Source organism: Buteo buteo, chromosome 17, assembly GCF_964188355.1.
Source record: "Buteo buteo chromosome 17, bButBut1.hap1.1, whole genome shotgun sequence".
Lineage (NCBI taxonomy): Eukaryota > Metazoa > Chordata > Aves > Accipitriformes > Accipitridae > Buteo > Buteo buteo.
Window position 1 is genome coordinate 28741007 of NC_134187.1, and position 17048 is coordinate 28758054.

The 17048-nt window shown below is 67.1% G+C and overlaps 2 protein-coding genes across 2 annotated transcripts in view; both read left to right on the forward strand.

Annotated features, from left to right (window-relative positions):
• KMT2D (lysine methyltransferase 2D) overlaps positions 1-4790 on the forward strand; it is a 28652-nt gene extending 23862 nt beyond the window's left edge. The window contains exons 49-55 of the mRNA XM_075049448.1: positions 112-1282; positions 1484-1620; positions 1759-1889; positions 1979-2264; positions 2349-2422; positions 2546-2654; positions 2762-4790. Coding sequence (XP_074905549.1) covers positions 112-1282; positions 1484-1620; positions 1759-1889; positions 1979-2264; positions 2349-2422; positions 2546-2654; positions 2762-2854 — 2001 coding nt within the window. The 3' untranslated portion in view covers positions 2855-4790. The remainder of the gene's footprint in view (positions 1-111; positions 1283-1483; positions 1621-1758; positions 1890-1978; positions 2265-2348; positions 2423-2545; positions 2655-2761) is intronic.
• A 411-nt stretch (positions 4791-5201) lies between these two features.
• Positions 5202-9169, forward strand: PRKAG1 (protein kinase AMP-activated non-catalytic subunit gamma 1). Its single transcript, XM_075049449.1, has 12 exons — positions 5202-5305; positions 5443-5509; positions 6276-6379; positions 6627-6708; positions 6788-6846; positions 6957-7002; positions 7130-7184; positions 7289-7415; positions 7793-7958; positions 8112-8149; positions 8273-8419; positions 8518-9169. The coding sequence occupies exons 1-12, from the start codon at positions 5300-5302 to the stop codon at positions 8614-8616; spliced, it is 996 nt and encodes a 331-aa protein (XP_074905550.1). The 5' UTR covers positions 5202-5299; the 3' UTR covers positions 8617-9169.
• Positions 9170-17048: the final 7879 nt, after the last annotated feature.

Below are 17048 nucleotides of genomic sequence, written 5' to 3' on the forward strand. Positions count from 1 at the left end.
GGTCCCTGTAGATCCAAGGACCCTTCATCGTGATGTGCAGGGAGGTTGGGGGTCCCCATCCCTATCCCTGGGATGCTCTGACCCGTGCCGCCCCCCCTCCCCATGCCGTAGGAGAGCCCTGTGCCCGAGAAGACCCTGCACCACTGTTACGTCAACAACGTCTCCAACCTGGACGTGCGGCAGCTCTCCGTCATGCCCCAGGAACCCTCACCCCCGCTGTCCCCCTCTGTCCCTTCCCCATCCAGCCCTGCTGAGGCTGCCAGGGTCCCTGACCCCGAGGCGGCCCACGAGGCAGCCCCAGCCCCCCCATCGCCCCTGCCGCCGGCCCCCTCGCCAGCCCCCCAGGAGGAAGGGGCCACAGCCCCCCTCTCGCCGCCCCGCTTCAAGCCGCGTTCACGGCCGCCGGAGGACGGGGACGAAGCACGGCCCCGGCTGAAGAAGTGGAAGGGAGTGCGGTGGAAACGGCTGCGCTTCCTCGTCACCATCCAGAAAGGGGGGGCGAAGCGGGACGGTGACAAGGAGATTGCGGAGTTCATCGACAAGCTCGGCACCACCCTGCGCCCCGAAAAGGTGCCCCGGGACCTGCGCAAGTGCTGCTTCTGCCACGAGGAGGGTGACGGGGCCACGGACGGGCCAGCCCGCCTGCTCAACCTTGACCTCGATCTCTGGGTCCACCTGAACTGCGCCCTGTGGTCCACAGAGGTCTATGAGACGCAGGGGGGGGCCCTGATCAACGTGGAGGTGGCCCTGCACCGTGGGCTGCTCACCAAGTGCTCCCTATGCCAGAAAACCGGTGCCACCAACAGCTGCAACCGCATCCGCTGCCCCAGCGTCTACCACTTCGCCTGCGCCATCCGCGCCAAGTGCATGTTCTTCAAGGACAAGACCATGCTGTGCCCCTTGCACAAGCTGAAGGGCCCCTGCGAGCAGGAGCTGAGCAGCTTCACTGTCTTCCGACGCGTCTACATCGAACGGGATGAGGTGAAGCAGATCGCCAGCATCATCCAGCGCGGCGAGCGGCTCCACATGTTCCGCGTGGGAGGGCTGGTCTTCCATGCCATCGGGCAGCTCCTGCCGCATCAGATGGCCGACTTCCACAGTGTCACGGCCCTCTACCCCGTGGGCTACGAGGCCACGCGTATCTACTGGAGCCTGCGGACCAACAACCGCCGCTGCTGCTACCGCTGCACCATCTGCGAGAACAACGGCCGCCCCGAGTTTGTCGTGCAAGTCATCGAGCAGGGCCTGGAGGATCTGGTCTTCTCTGATTCCTCGCCACAAGGTAAGGCGCAATCGGGAGCTGCAGGTGTCAGGCCGCTGCTTTCCTCCGTCCCCCGTCCTGCTGATGGCTGAGCGGCACCAGGACAGGGAGGACAGCGCGACAGGAGATCGCGGGGTGGCTTGAACTGGCGGGGTCTGCACTGGGGGTCGGCTTGGCAGCTCCGAGCAGGTCCCTGACTCCAACTCTCCCTTCCCTTGGCAGCCGTCTGGAACCGGATCATCGAGCCGGTGGCGATGATGAGGAAGGAAGCCGACATGCTGCGACTCTTTCCAGAGTACCTGAAGGGCGAGGAGCTCTTTGGCCTCACGGTGCATGCAGTGCTGCGCATCGCCGAGTCGGTAGGTCTTGGGGATGAGTCTCTTCTCCACACTGGGGGTCAACCCCGCTGGGAAAGGGACCAGTGGCCCTGCTGGTGGGGCCGGGGCAGCCACGGTGCTGCTGCTCAACCTACGGCCCCTCGGCTCCCTCCTCGGCAGCTGCCCGGCGTCGAGAGCTGCCAGAACTACCTGTTCCGCTACGGTCGTCATCCGCTGATGGAGCTGCCGCTGATGATCAACCCCACTGGGTGTGCCCGCTCCGAGCCCAAGATCCTCACCCACTACAAGCGGTAAGCGGGGCTGGGATCCACCGGGAGAGCCAGGATCCCTGGGGATCCCTCAGCTCTGACCCCATCTCGCCCTCCCCCTCTGCTGGCAGGCCCCACACCCTGAACAGCACAAGCATGTCCAAGGCCTACCAGAGCACGTTCACGGGCGAGACCAACACGCCCTACAGCAAACAGTTCGTGCACTCCAAGTCCTCCCAGTACCGGCGCCTGAAGACGGAATGGAAGAACAACGTATACCTGGCGCGGTCCCGCATCCAGGGGCTGGGGCTCTACGCGGCCAAGGACATCGAGAAGCACACCATGGTCATTGAGTACATCGGCACCATCATCCGCAACGAGGTGGCTAACCGGCGGGAGAAGATCTATGAGGAGCAGGTGGGGCTCCAGTAGGACATTGGGGGCTCTGGTGGGATGAGGGGGGGGCTCGGTGCAGCCGCTGACACCCTCTTCTGCCCCCAGAACCGTGGCATCTACATGTTCCGCATCAACAACGAGCACGTCATTGACGCCACGCTGACGGGGGGCCCGGCCAGGTGAGCACACAGCGGTTTGGGGTGGTGGGACCTCCCCAGAGGGAGCGGCGACGGTCTACCTGTCCTGACCCCCCCCTCCCGGGTGGGCGCTGACCCCCACACTTCTCTGCCCCCGCCGCCCAGGTATATCAACCATTCGTGTGCCCCGAACTGCGTGGCCGAAGTCGTGACCTTTGACAAGGAGGACAAGATCATCATTATCTCCAGCCGGCGCATCCCCAAAGGGGAGGAGGTCAGGCGGGGGGGCGCAGGGTGGCTGTGGAGGGGCTGGGGGGGTGCCGGGGGCGGCAGGGCCAAGCTCCGTGCTGTGCTGTGGGTGACTCCCTGCTCCCTCCCCAGCTCACCTACGACTACCAGTTCGACTTTGAGGACGATCAGCACAAGATCCCCTGCCACTGTGGAGCCTGGAACTGCCGAAAGTGGATGAACTAGCTGGGGAAAAAAGGGGCTGGGGGCCACGGCCCCCGCCTCGGAGACCTCGCCAAGACCCGCCGGGGCTGCGGGAGGTGCCAGGGCGGCCAGGCAGGCGGCGGCGGCGGCCGGGGCACGGAGGCTGCGGCGGGGAGAGCGGCCGCCACGGAACCGCCGGCCCTGCCCGAGCGGGACGGACGGACGGACGAACTGGCAACTCAGGGTTTTCTTTGCTTCGTCCTGCGAGGAAAGGGGGGGGGGGGGCTGGCGAGACACCCCCCCACCCACCACCACCACCACCCACCGCCCGCCTCCCTCGTGGAGGAGCCACGGGGGAGCAGAGCGGTCCCAGCGGAGCCGGAAAGAGTTCGGAGCCGGCCTGGATTTTTATTTTTATTTTTAATTTTTTTTTTAATTTTTTTTTTTTTTTTTTTTTTTTTTTTTTTTTTTTTTTAGAAACAAAACTAATAATATTTGCTCGCTAATTACCAAGGTAACACAGACTCCTTGAGCTCGACAATCCGGGCTCTGTCCCGTCGCACCGCGGCGGCCAGAGCTCGCTCGGTTCCTTTGATCTCTTTTTGTTTGTGCGTGTGGACGAGACCCCCGGAGCGCGGCGGCACGGGAGGAGGCGCCTGCGGCGAGGGCCCCCCGACAGACACAAGGAGCTTCTGCACCCAAACCTACCTCATTTTAAGTGTTAGATTTTTTTTTTTTTTTTTCTTGTTGTTGTTTTTAAATGTGAGCCCCCCCCCCCCTTCCCTACCACCCATCGGGGCAGAGCCTCCCACCACCGGAGCTGGCCCTCGGGGGGGTCTTTCCCTTTCCCATGGGCTCCAGGGGCTGCCCTCTTCCCCCCCCCCCCCCCCCCCCAAATGTCCCCCTCCTCTGGGCGTGGCTGCAGACAGCCCCTCACTGGGGTCCCCTGGCATTGGGGGGGGGGGGGCACAGGGGACCCCCTGTCCTCATCCCCCATCCCGGGAGGTCCCAGCCGTGCGACGTGCCAAGGTGTGAGGTGGGGTTGGGGGGGTGAGGGGGGATGTGCCAGACCTGCTCCCCCAGCACTGGGGGGGGCTGGTAGGGCCAGGTGGGGGCCCCCCCCACTCACCCGCAGCCCCCCACGGCTGGGGCTGCACGCGACTGCCGTTGGCACGGTGTGTGTGTGTGGGGGGGGAAGGTTATTTATCTATTTATACCTATATTGTATATACTAGATGGGAGGGGAGGGGGGCTCTTTGTGCTCTGCTGGGCTGAGATTTGGGGTGCAGGGGCAAGGGGGGGGGCCGCGGCATTTTTTAAACGCAATCTCCGAGGTCGGAGGCCGGGGCTTGGGGCGGGGGGCAGGTCTGGAGCCTCCTGCCAGGCAGGGGCGGCCTCGGAGAGCGAAGCAGCGAGTGGGCATTACACACCGGGGACATCCCCCCCTCCGCCGGCTGCAGCCCCCCCCCACCCCGGGGTGCCACTGCCTGCCCCCCCCCCCCCCAAACCTCCCTCACCCTCGAGGGGGACCCCAGGATTGGGGGGATCCGGGATCTCTTAACGCACAAACGCACGGCGTGGGGGGGGACGACACCCTCTTGTCCCTAAGGGGGGGCCGAAGGGGATTTGATGCCCCCCCCCCCCTCCCCCCCCACTTTGTCCCGTGGCGGGGACGGCAAGGGGCAGAAGGGGGGGCCGGACAGGGCCGGGGCGATCTTTAAAGCTGCTTCCGCAACTCGTCAAAAGCTGCAAAAAGGTTTAAGGTAAAAATGTTTAAAGAAAAGGAGAGAAAAAAAAAAAACAAAAAAAAAAAAGACAAAAAAGCGAGAGTGGGGGTGGGGAATGAGAAAGTTTTAACAGAAAATATACGAGAAATTTAACTTTCAGAGCTGTACATAGCCGGGGCGTGTAGAAATCCCGTTTTTACCAATACCGAAACCACTGGATGTTATTTTAAAATAAAGCGCGTGAGAAGCCAGGCCGCCTGCCTCCCTCCCTGGGCCTGGGGGGGGGGGGGTGTCCGGGGGGGGTGTTGGGAGGGTCCGGGGGGGGGTGTTAAACCCTCCCAGTGGGTTTAACCGAGGACGGCCGGGTCCTGGCTTGGCCCGTAAGCCCCGTTCCCCGATTTCTCTGGGGGGGTCTCTGTGTCTGTCGTGTGCCCCCCCCCCCCCCAAATTGGGGGTCCTCCCCCCTCCTCCACATCCCCTCTGGGCTTGTGACCCTCCCTCAGGGCACCTTGAGGTTTCGCCCTCCCCTCTCGGGGAGCCCATATCGTGAGTGTCCCATGTCGTGAGTCTCCCATGTCGTGGGTGTCGTGCCCCCCCCCCCCCGCAGGCCACTGTGACCCGGCGGGAGGGGAAAGGTCGCCTTGCGGTCATGAGTCACGTGGGTCGGGCCCTTCCGGTCACGTGGGAGGCGTTGACGGAAGTGGGTGCCAGGCACCGGGCGGAAGTAAGGTGGCGGCGGCGGCGGGACGGACCGGGGGCCATGGAGGTGTGTGTGTGTGTGTAAGGGGGGCGTGATAGTGGGGCCGGGAGGGTGGACGTGGGGGTACCGGGACCGGGAGGGAACGGGGCCGGGGTATACGGGACCGGTGGTCGCGGCCCGGCCCGACCCGTGTCTGTCCGCAGGATCCCGGTCCCGGTCCCGGTCCGACCGCAGAGAGCCCGGTGGAGCTGAGCCCCCCGGGGCTGGAAGGTGATACTGGGAGTGTCTGGGGGGGTCCCGTGGTGTGGGGGGTCCCGGGACTGGGAAGTGCCGTGTACGTTCGGGTGTTCCGGGGTCCGTAGCGGCCTTGGGGGTCCCTGTCCTGGGCTTGGGGGGTCCCGGGGTGCGTGTCCCAGGGTTTGGGGTGTCCTGGAGCCTTGAAGTGGATGTCTTAGGGTTTGGGGTGTTCCAGGGCCCTGGGGTGGGGGGTCCCAGGGTGGGTGTCCCGGGGTTTGGGGTGTCCTGGAGACTTGAGGTGGATGTTCTAGGGTTTGGAGGGTCCCAGGGTTTGGGGTGCTCCAGGGATCCAGGGTGGGGGCTCCCGAGGTTTGGGGTGTTCCAGGGTCTCAGGGTGAGAGTCCCAGGGTTTGGGGTGTCCTGGGGTTTGGGGTGTTCTGGAGTCTTGAGGTGGATGTCCTAGGGTTTCGGGGGTCCCGGGGTTTGGGGTGTTCCAGGGTCCCAGGGTGAGAGTCCCAGGGTTTGGAGTGTCCTGGAGTCTTGAGGTGGATGTCCCAGGGTTTGGGGGGTCCCGGGGTTTGGGGTGCTTCAGGGCCCCAGGGTGGGGGGGTTTGGGGTGTCCTGGGGTCTTGAGGTGGATGTCCCAGGGTTTGGGGGGTCCCGGGGTTTGGGGTGCTCCAGGGCCCCAGGGTAGGGGGTCCTGGGGTTTGGGGTGTTTTGGGGTCTCAGGGTTTGGGGTGTCCTAGGGTTTGGGGTATCTCTGTTCTGCTGGCAGGCACCTTACACTGCCTGTCCCCAGGGGAGCCCCACCATGGCGCCTACACCACCTTCATGAAATCCCATCGCTGTTACGACCTGATCCCCACCAGCTCTAAGCTGGTCGTCTTTGACACTTCCCTGCAGGTGGGCCGGGGCCGGGGGGGCAGGTTTGGTCCTGGGGAGGCCACAGAACAGGGACCAGGCTGGAGTCTGGGGACTTAACAGGGACCAGGAGGCAGGTTTGGGGCTGGGGGACGGTCTCAGGGCTTTTCACCCACCCTGTAAAGGTCTTGAAGACTGGAACGGAGGGACGTGGCAGGCCGGGGCGGTCCCCACTGCCCCGTGGGGTGCCCCGTCCCTCCCATGATGTTCCCCATGTCCCCGGCTGCAGGTGAAGAAGGCTTTCTTTGCGCTGGTCACCAATGGCGTGCGGGCTGCCCCACTGTGGGACAGCAAGAAGCAAAGCTTCGTGGGTGAGCGAGCGGGACTGGGAGTCACGGGGGGTGGTGGAGGGCTGGCAGGACCCCGCTCACCCTGCCCGTCCCCCCCCAGGCATGCTGACCATCACCGACTTCATCAACATCTTGCACCGCTACTACAAGTCACCCATGGTAAGGATCGGGCATCTGCACAGAGTTCGTCCCCGCGGGGACCCGGGGTCCGTCCTCTGCCTGCCCTGCACGCAGCCACGGTTGATCCTGGTTTTCCTCCTTGCGCCCAGGTGCAGATCTACGAGCTGGAGGAGCACAAAATCGAGACGTGGAGAGGTGAGAGGGATCGCTGCCACCTGCCTCCCGCTCTCCCAGACCCGCTTGGGGCGCCTGGAGCCCTATGGCTTTGCACCCCGTCTGCCCGTGGCACTGCCGGTCCCCTCAGCGTCATCTCTTCCTGCAGAGGTCTACCTACAAGACTCCTTCAAGCCGCTGGTCTGCATTTCCCCCAATGCCAGGTACCCCCGTGCTGTGGGGAAGGCCGCGTCTGGTGGTGGCACCTTCGGGTGCGAGGTTGGGGTCCGGGCAAGCCCAAATTCCCCCTTTCCCTTCTGCCCCACAGCCTCTTTGATGCTGTCTCCTCCCTGATTCGGAACAAGATCCACCGCTTGCCCGTCATTGACCCCGATTCGGGGAACACGCTCTACATCCTCACCCACAAACGCATCCTCAAGTTCCTCAAACTCTTTGTAAGTCCCGTCCCCGTTCTGTGGCGGCGGCAGGGGCTGCCCTGAGATGAGCTCGGCCCAAGGTGTGCCAGGTACCGCCGGCTCCGGGGCACTGGGGTGGGTGCAGCTTCGGTGCCTCGCGGCATATTGTGGGTGCTGGGGGGCCCCCAGGTCTCTGCAGGGACCCCGTAGCCCGTCTCTGCCGCCCCTGCCTGCGCCGCCTCTGCTTGGGGCTCCCCCAGACCCTGCTCTGCACCCAGCGCTCTCTGCTTTCACTCCTAGGACCGCAGCCCAGGTCCCCCACAAGCCGGGGGTGGCCGGAGCCGGCAGCACTGCGGGACCTGGGGGGCGGCAGGTCGAGCCAGCGTCAGCACTGTCCCCCTCCCCGTCCCCTGCAGATAGCAGAGGTCCCAAAGCCTGAGTTCATGGCCAAGACGCTGGAGGAGCTGCGGATCGGCACCTACAACAACATCGCCGTGGTGCGGACCAGCACCCCCATCTACGTGGCGCTGGGCATCTTCGTGCAGCACCGCGTGTCCGCTCTGCCGGTCGTCGATGAGTCGGGTAAGGACAGGGCCCAGTGCAGGGCACAGCATGTGCTGGCTGTCCCCAAACCACCGGTTCAGGCTCCATATCCTTTCCAGAGTACCGGGGACCGGCCGTATGGAAACCCAGCACCATGGGTGCCTCTCACAGCCGTTTTTTTTTCCTCCCTAGGGCGGGTGGTGGATATCTACTCCAAATTCGACGTTATTGTGAGTACTGGGGGGTCTGTGGAGGTGGGAAGAGGGCAAAGCCTGGGCTGCGGGGTGGGGACTATAGAGTGGTGGGGGCCACGCAGGACCCGGCTCCATCCCCAACACCTTCTCCTACCCCAGAACCTGGCAGCCGAGAAGACCTACAACAACCTGGACGTGACGGTGACGCGGGCGCTGCAGCATCGCTCCCACTACTTCGAGGGCGTCCTCAAGTGTTACAAGCACGAGACGCTGGAAACCATCATCAACCGCCTGGTAGAGGCCGAGGTAACCATTCCCCAGGGTACCAGTGGCAGGCGGGGGGGGGGCCGGAGTCCTGGTGCCGGCCTCAGCCCCTCCCTGTCCCCATCCCCCCCCCCTCCCAGGTTCACCGGCTGGTGGTGGTGGACGAGAGCGACGTGGTCAAGGGGATTGTCTCTCTCTCGGACATCCTGCAAGCCCTGGTCCTCCCACAGGGCCCCTGAGGCAGTGAAGGGGGGGGGGGATTCAGCCCCTCCCGGTGCCCCCATCCTCCTCTCCTGCCACGCCGTGCCCACCCGGGCTGGTGGGGCTGCCCAGGGTGGGGACCCCACTCACCAGCAGCATCCAACAATAATCTCCAGCCGTGGGGTAGCCCCACACCGCCCCAGCTCTTCCTCGGGCGGGGAGAGCCCGCGGCTCCCCCCGCGCCGCACCCTGCGCCCCAAGGCCGTGTTGGGCGGGCTGGCGGGGTGCTGGGGGCAGCCCCTGACCGCCCCCCCTGGGGTGCAGGGCCGGGTTCAGCCACCTCCGGGCCAGGGCCGTTCCCTGTGTGGACCCTCGTCCTCCTCACCCCACGCCCCACTCTCTCACCCCACCCCGGGGTTTCACTGAGTTTGGTTTTAATCGCCCTCACTCAGCTCCATCCGGCCTGGGGCTGCCCCCCCCCCGGCTTCCCCCCCCACTTTCCACGGCCACGCTCCCCGCTGGGCCGCGTCTGCACCCGCCACCGCTTCGTGTGTGGAGAAAAATGGCGAATAAACACAGACCTGGCACAAACCCGGCCTCGCCGCAGGGCACGTGGGGGGCACCGGCCGCCAGTGCCGAGGGAGGGGGTGCCCAGAGAGGGGGTTCGGCCCCTCCTGCGGGAGAGAGGGAATCTGCTGAGCTCGCCCAGACCCTAAATCCCTGTTTGTTCCGCTTGTGGCTTTTCTTAAAAGGCTGGGATTGGGGACAGGACAGGGATGGGGACCCGGCGGGACGCGGGGACCCTCCCGGTGGTGGCTGCGGTGAGTGGGGGGTTGTTGGGGCAGGGGCTGGGGGAGGCTGGAGGGCAGCGCTGGTGGGATGCTGGGGTCCCCGTGGGGTGCTGACGGGGGTCACCGGCAGCCCCGACGCCTGGGTTCGCTGCCGGTGCCGCTCGGGGGAGGCGCGAGGCCCGGCCGTGCTGAGCGCGGCACATTCCCGGCTGGGGGGGAGGCCGAGACGTGGCCCCCGCCACCACCACCACCACCACTTCCCACCAGCGCTGGGGTCCAGCACAGGGTCCGGCGCAGCGGTGCGAGGTGAGAGCCGGGGGTGCGTGCCCGTGGGACCTGGGGGGGGATATTGGGGGGGGGACGGACGGACCCGGTGCCGTACCGGGGGATGGTGCCGGTGCTGTTGCCATGCCGCCGCCGGAGGGTTGCTAAGCTCCGCTCGGAGCCCGCGTGGGCTGCAGCGTTCGGTGCCAAACCCGGCATCGCCTCGCTTTGTCGCAGGGGGGGAAGGGATCCCGGGGGGGGAGTTGGTGGGGTTGGGGTGGTGGTGGTGGTAGGGGGCACCCCCGGGACGGCCGGCAGGGTCCCCACGGTGTGCCAGGCTCCCGGCCGCCGGGGGCTGCCCCCCCCCCGGTGGGTTTGGCATCGTGCCCCACGGCCACCGGCCCGGTGACCACCGAGCAGGACGCGGGGGTCCCCGAGGGCGCACGTGCGGCGGTGGCCGCCCACGTGGGCGAGCGGGCGCGTGGCTCCGCCGAAGCTCCGGTGAGCGTTCGGCTGCACGGCCCCCCCCCTTCCCGGGCCCTCCACGGCGGGGACCCCCCCGATTCCCTGGGGCTATGCTGGGTGGTCCGGAACGGGGCGCGGGGCGCCTGCGGATCTGCGAACGGACCAAGCTGCTGCTGGTGGAGATCGACACGGTGGCGTGTTGCAGCCCGGCCGCCGGCATGGCCGCGGGGTGCCGGCCCGCGCCCCCCTGGACCTACCGCCGCATCGCCGGGGAATACGCGTGAGTGGGGACGGGCAGGGTTGGGGGGGGGTTGGTGGTGGTGTGGGGGTGTCCATCCTGCGCCCTGGTCCCCACCCGGGCGGCCCCCCTCCCAGCCCTCACGTCCCCCTCTCTGTCTTGCAGGTACCTGGAGAAGCGCTTCGTGGCGGAGCTGGCCCCCCCCTGGCCCCCGGCACCCCCAGTTCCCCCCCGGCGCCTGCAGGACTTCGCCACCCCACCCCCCCTGGGCCGGGAGACCCGACCCCGGGTACCCCCCACCCGCTGCCCCCCGGGACAGCCTGAGGGGACGGGGGGCAGCGGACCCCGGGGCCGGCACCCGCCGTGCGCCCCCCGTCCCCCGCTGCCGGGGGGTAGGCTGGGCCCCCCCAGCTACGAGGCCCATATGCAGCGGGTGCAGGCGGCTCACACCCGCCGGGGGGGGCCACCCCCCTACATCTCGCCCCCCGCCTACGACGCTCCCCACCGCACCCTGCAGCTCCGGCCCCCCTGGGGACCGCGTAGCCCCCCGCCGGCACCCCGGGGCCGTGGGGCTGTGTTGGGGGGCTGGAGCCACACGCTGCCCCGGGCGGCCACCGAGGCCGGGCACCGACGGCCCCGTGGGACGCAGTCGTCCCCGGGGGGGGCCGGCACCCCCCGCCACAGCCAAACGCTGCCCCGGGCGGCAACTGGCCGGGAACGGGTCCCAGGACGCGGCAGAGGGCGGCGGGGGACGGGGGGGCACGTACTTATCGACGCCACCCGTGTGGTGGTCCGGGCCCAGTACGTCCCCCCCCCGCAGCGGCAGCAGGTCCGCTACGCGGGGGGGTCCCCGGGGCCCGCTGCCCCCCTATGCAGCAGCCCTCCTGCGGCCCCCGGGGCTGTCACCCCACCGGCAGCCCCCTCACCCCCCCGGGACCCCCCCGGCAGCCCCCGCAGTCCCTGGCGAAGCCCGGGTAGCTGTGGGGGTCCCCGGGGCCGGCCCCCCCCGCGGCGGCCGGTGCTGTACGCCCAGGCGTTACGCGAGGCCGTGTCCCGCATCCGGCGGCACACGGCTCCCGACTCCGACTCGGAGGCGGAGGGGGGCGCGGGGGGGCCCCGGTGGCGGCACTGCCGCGACGCCTGCGCCTACAGCAGCAGCAGCAGCAGCCTGGAGAGCACCGGGGCCCCCCCGGGGGCCACCAGCCCCCCCCGGGCCTGAAGGGTGGGGCCTGTGGGGGTGTGGTGGTGCCCGCGGGGTGGGGCTTGGCGGGGTGTGGTCCAGGTGGGGCGGGGCTTGGCGGGGTGTGGCCCTCGCGGGGCGGGCCTCAGGGCTGCGGTTCCCGGGGGCAGAGCCCAATAAAGGCTGCAGGATCCCGGTGTGCCGCGTCCGCCCCTTGTGTGTGGGTGGTGAGGGGGGGCCCTGACCCCCAAAAAGGGCCCATCACCCTCCCCTGCGCCCCTGGTTCTGCCCCCCCCACCCACCCTAAAGAGGACCCAGGCATCCAGACAACCCTCCCCGCCGCGGTCCCGGGGTCAGTCGGAGGTCCCGGCGGCCACCGCAGCGCATCACGGCACGGGTGGGACGTGCCAGCCGCCCCCCCCCCCCGCCCCGGGTCCCCCGTAATGAGTAGGTGAGCGCAGCAGGTCTGGCCGGGGGCCACCAGCCCCACGTCATGGCCGGGGGGGGACCCCGGGTGACTCACCGGAGGGGACCGTCCCCCCCGAACGGCCGCCACCTCTTAGTCACGCTGTGGGGGGGGGGGGGGGGGGGGAGGATCCCCACGGCCAGAGGAAACCGCACAAATAACGTGTCCAATTTGCACGTTATTTAAAACCGGCTCCTCCTCCGCCCCCCTGCGCGACCCTGTCATTATCCCGGTGACACCGGCCGGGAGGTCACGGCGCGGGGCAGCCGGCGCAGCGGGGGACCCAGGCGTGTGGGGCCTCCCGCGCCCTGGGGGGGGGCCGCTCGCGGGACAACCCCGAGGCCACGTCACCCCACGCGTCCCTCGTCCTGGTGCGTGGCCTCGGGTGTCCGGCGTGGCACCGGGGTCCCGCGTCTGGGCCTGACCTGAGCCGTGCCGGCGACCTCAGCCCACCGCGGCACGGCTGCGGTCCTGTCCTGGCTACCGCAGGGCCTGGCATGGCGTGGCACGGTCTGCACGGCTCGGTATGGCATGATATGGTCTGGCGTGGCACGATACGGTCTGGCACAGCCTGGCTTGGCGTAGCCTGGCGCTGCTTAACACAGCTCAGTGCTGCCTGGCGTGTCGTGGTATGACCCAGCATGATTTTGGCACATCTTGGTGCAACTTGGCATAGCCTGGCACAGCTCAGCGCGGCTTGGCACAGCCTGGTGCAGCTCGGCACAGCCAGGCACGGCTTGGCATGGCACAACACAGCCTGGCACGGCTCAGCATGGCACAACGCAGCTTAGCACAGCCCGGCAAAGCCTGCAACAGCCCAGCATGGCTTGGTACAGCCTGGTACAGGTTGGCGTAGCCTGGCATGGCTTGGCATGGCACAACACAGCCTAGCAAAGCCTGGAACAGCCCAGAACAGCTCAGCACGGCTTGGCACAACCCGGTGCAGCTCGGCACAGCCAGGCATAGCTCGGCATGGCACAACACAGCCTGGCACAGTTTGGCACAGCCTAGCAAAGCCTGGAACAGCCCAGAACAGCTCAGCACGGCTTGGCACAACCCAGTGCAGCTCGGCACAGCCAGGCATGGCTCGGCATGGCACAACACAGCCTGGCCCAGCCTGGAAGAGCCGAGAACAGTTCAGCACGGCTTGGCACAACCTGGTGCAGCTCAGCACAGCCAGGCATAGCTTGGCATGGCACAACACAGCCTGGCACAGTTTGGCACAGCCTAGCAAAGCCTGGAACAGCCCAGAACAGCTCAGCACAGCTTGGCACAACCCGGTGCAGCTCAGCACAGCCAGGCATAGCTCGGCATGGCACAACACAGCCTGGCCCAGCTTGGCCCAGCCTGGAAGAGCCGAGAACAGTTCAGCACGGCTTGGCACAACCTGGTGCAGCTCAGCACAGCCTGGCACGGCTCGGCATGGCACGACACAGCTTGGCACAGCCTAGCGAAGCCTGGAACAGCCCAGAACAGTTCAGCCCAGCTTGGCACAGCCTGGCACGGCTCAGCACAGCCTGTAGCAGCTCGGCATGGCTCAGCACAGCCCGGCACAGCTCGGCACGCTGCCCGGCGTGGCCCGGGGTGTCCCAGACGCGGGGGAAGGCGGCGCGGCCCTTTCCGTGGGCTCAGCTCCTGCCCAAACCCCTCCCGCTCCCCGCTGAGAAAATCACCTTCTAATTCGGGCTGCGCTGGCGCCAGCGCCGCCCCCACGGCCCCCCCCCCCCCCCCCGCTTCCCACCGCCCCCCAAAACCCACCGCAGCCCCACGCCGGTCCGGAGTCCCGGGGAAGGGGGGAGCGAGCAGCCGCGGGGGTGCCCACGCGTGGGACCGGGGGGACCCGCGTGGGACGGGGGGCTGGGGGGGGGGGGGGTCCCGTCCGCGACCGGTGCCCCCTGGCCCGGGTCGCCGTCCCTCCCGTAGCCACCAGATGTCGTCGCGCAGCCGGTGACCGGGGGGCACCGGGGGTCTTAGCCGGGGGGACACGGGGGACACGAGGGGGGGGGACACGCACCACCCCACCCTGGGCATGGCGCTGCCCCTGCGGGTCCCAGCCAGGACCCGGGGATGGACACGGCCACGCGTGTGCCGGTGTCCCCAGAAAGCCGTGACCCACGCGTGTCACCGGTGCCGGCGGTGTCCCCACAGAGGTTGTGGTCACGCGTGTCACCGGTGCCGGCGGTGTCCCCAGAGCACCGTGACGGTGGATGCGCCGGTACTAGCGGTGACCCACGCGTGCGGCTGGCGGTGGCCTTGTCCCCCCCCCCCCAGAACGGTGACTCCGGCACGGCCGTGCTGCCGGCCACGCCACCGCCACACGGTACCGACCGTGTCACCTCGCTGACCGGCCTCGTCCCACCGTGCCAACCGTGTCCCCGTAACACGGGTGACCCCCACGGTGCCGGCTCTGCCAGGCCGCGCAGAGAAGCCGGTGGGAAGAAGCCGGAGGGGGGGCTGGTGGTGGTGGGATGTGGGGGTGTGGGGGTGAATGCGGCATTGTTGCGCGGGGTTGGAGTCACAGATAATTACCTCAATTAGTTACAATGGCAGAGTAATAAATACAGGCTTAGCGGCTCCTTCCCCACTGCGGCTTCTCAGATTAATCCAGCCCGGGCGAGCGGAGCTGAAAAGAGTGATGGACAATTCATTAAACTCACCGAATGCCGCACAAGGCACCCGTGAAGGCCGGCGTTAGCCCCCGGCGGCTTCGGCTTTGTCCCTAATTGTTCGTCTCGGGCATTGGTCACCTATCGGGGAGTGGGTGACGGCGACGGTCCCCCCGGGGTTGGCATGCCCGGGGGATTAGAGGCCAGGCCTGCCACGGTTGCTGGGCGCTTTGGCCCCGCGTTGGAGGAATGCGGCGGCGATCCTGGGGTGGGGAGGGAGGTGGGGGGCTGGGGGGGCACTGGGGGGGGCGGCCGGACAAGCCGGGAGCTGGTGGGATGTGGGTCCGCGTCGACCCGAGGCGAGGGGAGCCGGGATGGGGTTGGACCGCTGGGGATGGATAATGGGGGACGGGATGGGGATGGTCCCGCAGGTGGGCTGGTGTCACTGGGCAGCTTGGGCATGGCTCTGTCCCTCTGTCCTGCACCTGTGGGCATCGCTCTGTCTGTCTGTCCTGCACCCTGGGCACTGTCCTGTCCCTCTGTCCTGCACCTCTGGGAATGACACTGTCCCTCTCTCCTGCACTTCTGTGTGCCACCCTGTCCTTCTGTCCTGAAACTTTGGGCACTGTCCCATCCTTCTGTCCTGCACCTCTGGGCATGGCTCTGTCTGTCTGTCCTGCACCTCTGGGCACTGTCCTGTCCCTCTGTCCTGTGCTTCTGTGTGCTACCCTGTCCCTCTGTCCTGCACCTCTGGGAATAACACCATCCCTCTCTCCTGCACTTCTGTGTGTCACTCTGTCCTTCTGTTCTGAAACTTTGGGCACTGTCCCATCCCTCTGTCCTGCACCTCTGGGAATAACACCATCCCTTTGTCCTGCACCTCTGGGCACTGTCCTGTCTGTCTGTCCTGCACCTCTGGGCATGGCTCTGTCCTTCTGTCTTGCACCTCTGGGCACCGTCCTGTCCCTCTGTCCAGCACCTCTGGGAATAACACCGTCCCTCTGTCCTGCACTTCCGTGTGTCACCCTGTCCTTCTGTCCTGCACCTCTGGGCTCTCTCCTGCACCTCTGGGAATAACACCGTCCCTCTGTCCTGCGCTTCTGTGTGCCACCCTGTCCTTTTGTCCTGAAACTTTGGGCACTGTCCCATCCCTCTGCCCTGCACCTCTGGGCATGGCTCTGTCCTTCTGTCTTACACCTCTGGGAATAACACTGTCCCTCTGTCCTGCACTTCTGTGTGCCACCCTGTCCCTCTGTCCTACACTTCTGTGTGTGCTGTCCTGTCCCTCTGTCCCACACCCCCGGGCAAAACCCCCCCACACACCCCCCAGCCCTGCCAGGGGTGCCCAGCCCGCAGCAGGCCCTGCTTGCGGCCACCATCCAGCTGTTACCCGGCTTCCCAGATGTGACGGGCTGGCGCAGGGCGGGACCATCCTGTCCCTTTCCCTGTCCCTGTCCCTGCGCCGGCCCCGGTGCTGCGACAGCAGCTATTTCCAGCGCCCGGGCGTATTTGTACAAGCCGGGGAGGTCTGCACCCTGCAGCTGGGCACCCGCCCCGCTCCCGGGGTGCCCCTGCCCGCCCGGGGGTCGCGGCTGCCCGAGATGCCCGGCGGTCACTGGCACTCAGGAAAAGCTGAGTAACAGAGGTGACTTATAAGAATGTCATTATCTATATTCCTGACTCGCTACCGCAGGAAAACAGGCTATTTTCATGCCCTGTGCGTGTGCAGAATTTAGCAGGCAGATAACTCCCGGCAGGCGGGAGATGCTCGGAGGGTTATTTCAGGCTGTGTTCCTTTCCAGTCATTTTTTCTTGCATTTCTTTATTTTATTTCGCCACGCCAGGCTGTTTTTACCTTGGCACGGACAGCAGGGGCCCCCGGGTTTTTTCCCCCCTCCCTCCTCTGGGTCTAAACATCAACTTTTCCACTATCGGCTCCTGGGGATATTTCGGGCAGTGGTAGCGTCATCCCGCAGCCTTTTGATGTCACGGAGCTCCAGGGGCCCCACGAGGTTCCCGGCTCCGGCCGCGGGGCAGCCCAGGCTGCGGGGACCCCCACTGCGGGCGGGTGCTGATGGATTTGGGGGTCCCCAGGCAGGGATGGTTCCCTGCCCGCTCCCCATGGCTGGATGTCACCGTGGCCCTGTGGTTCACCCCGTGCTTGACATGGGGACAGGGGTTGCAGCCCATCACTGAGGTGTGGAGTTACGGTGCAGAGGGTGTATGTGGGCCCCATGCCCACCCCAGGGAATGCCTGTCCCAGGGGGATGCCCACCCTGACGGGATACCTGTCCCAGTGGGATACCTGTCCCGGAGGGCTGCCCTTCCCAGGGATGCCCATCCTGGGGCTATCCCTATCCCTGTGGGATGCTTATCCCAGGGGAAAGCCCATCCCAGGGGGATGCCCCATCCTGGTGGGCTGCCCACCCCGGTGGGATGCCTGCCCTGGTGGGATGCTTA

Excerpts from the sequence above, each read along its gene's own strand:
- PRKAG1 (XM_075049449.1), top strand. Across the intron at positions 7,416-7,792 it reads TCAAGTTCCTCAAACTCTTT|ATAGCAGAGGTCCCAAAGCC; the intron begins GTAAGTCCCGTC and ends CGTCCCCTGCAG. Across the intron at positions 8,150-8,272 it reads ACTCCAAATTCGACGTTATT|AACCTGGCAGCCGAGAAGAC; the intron begins GTGAGTACTGGG and ends CTCCTACCCCAG.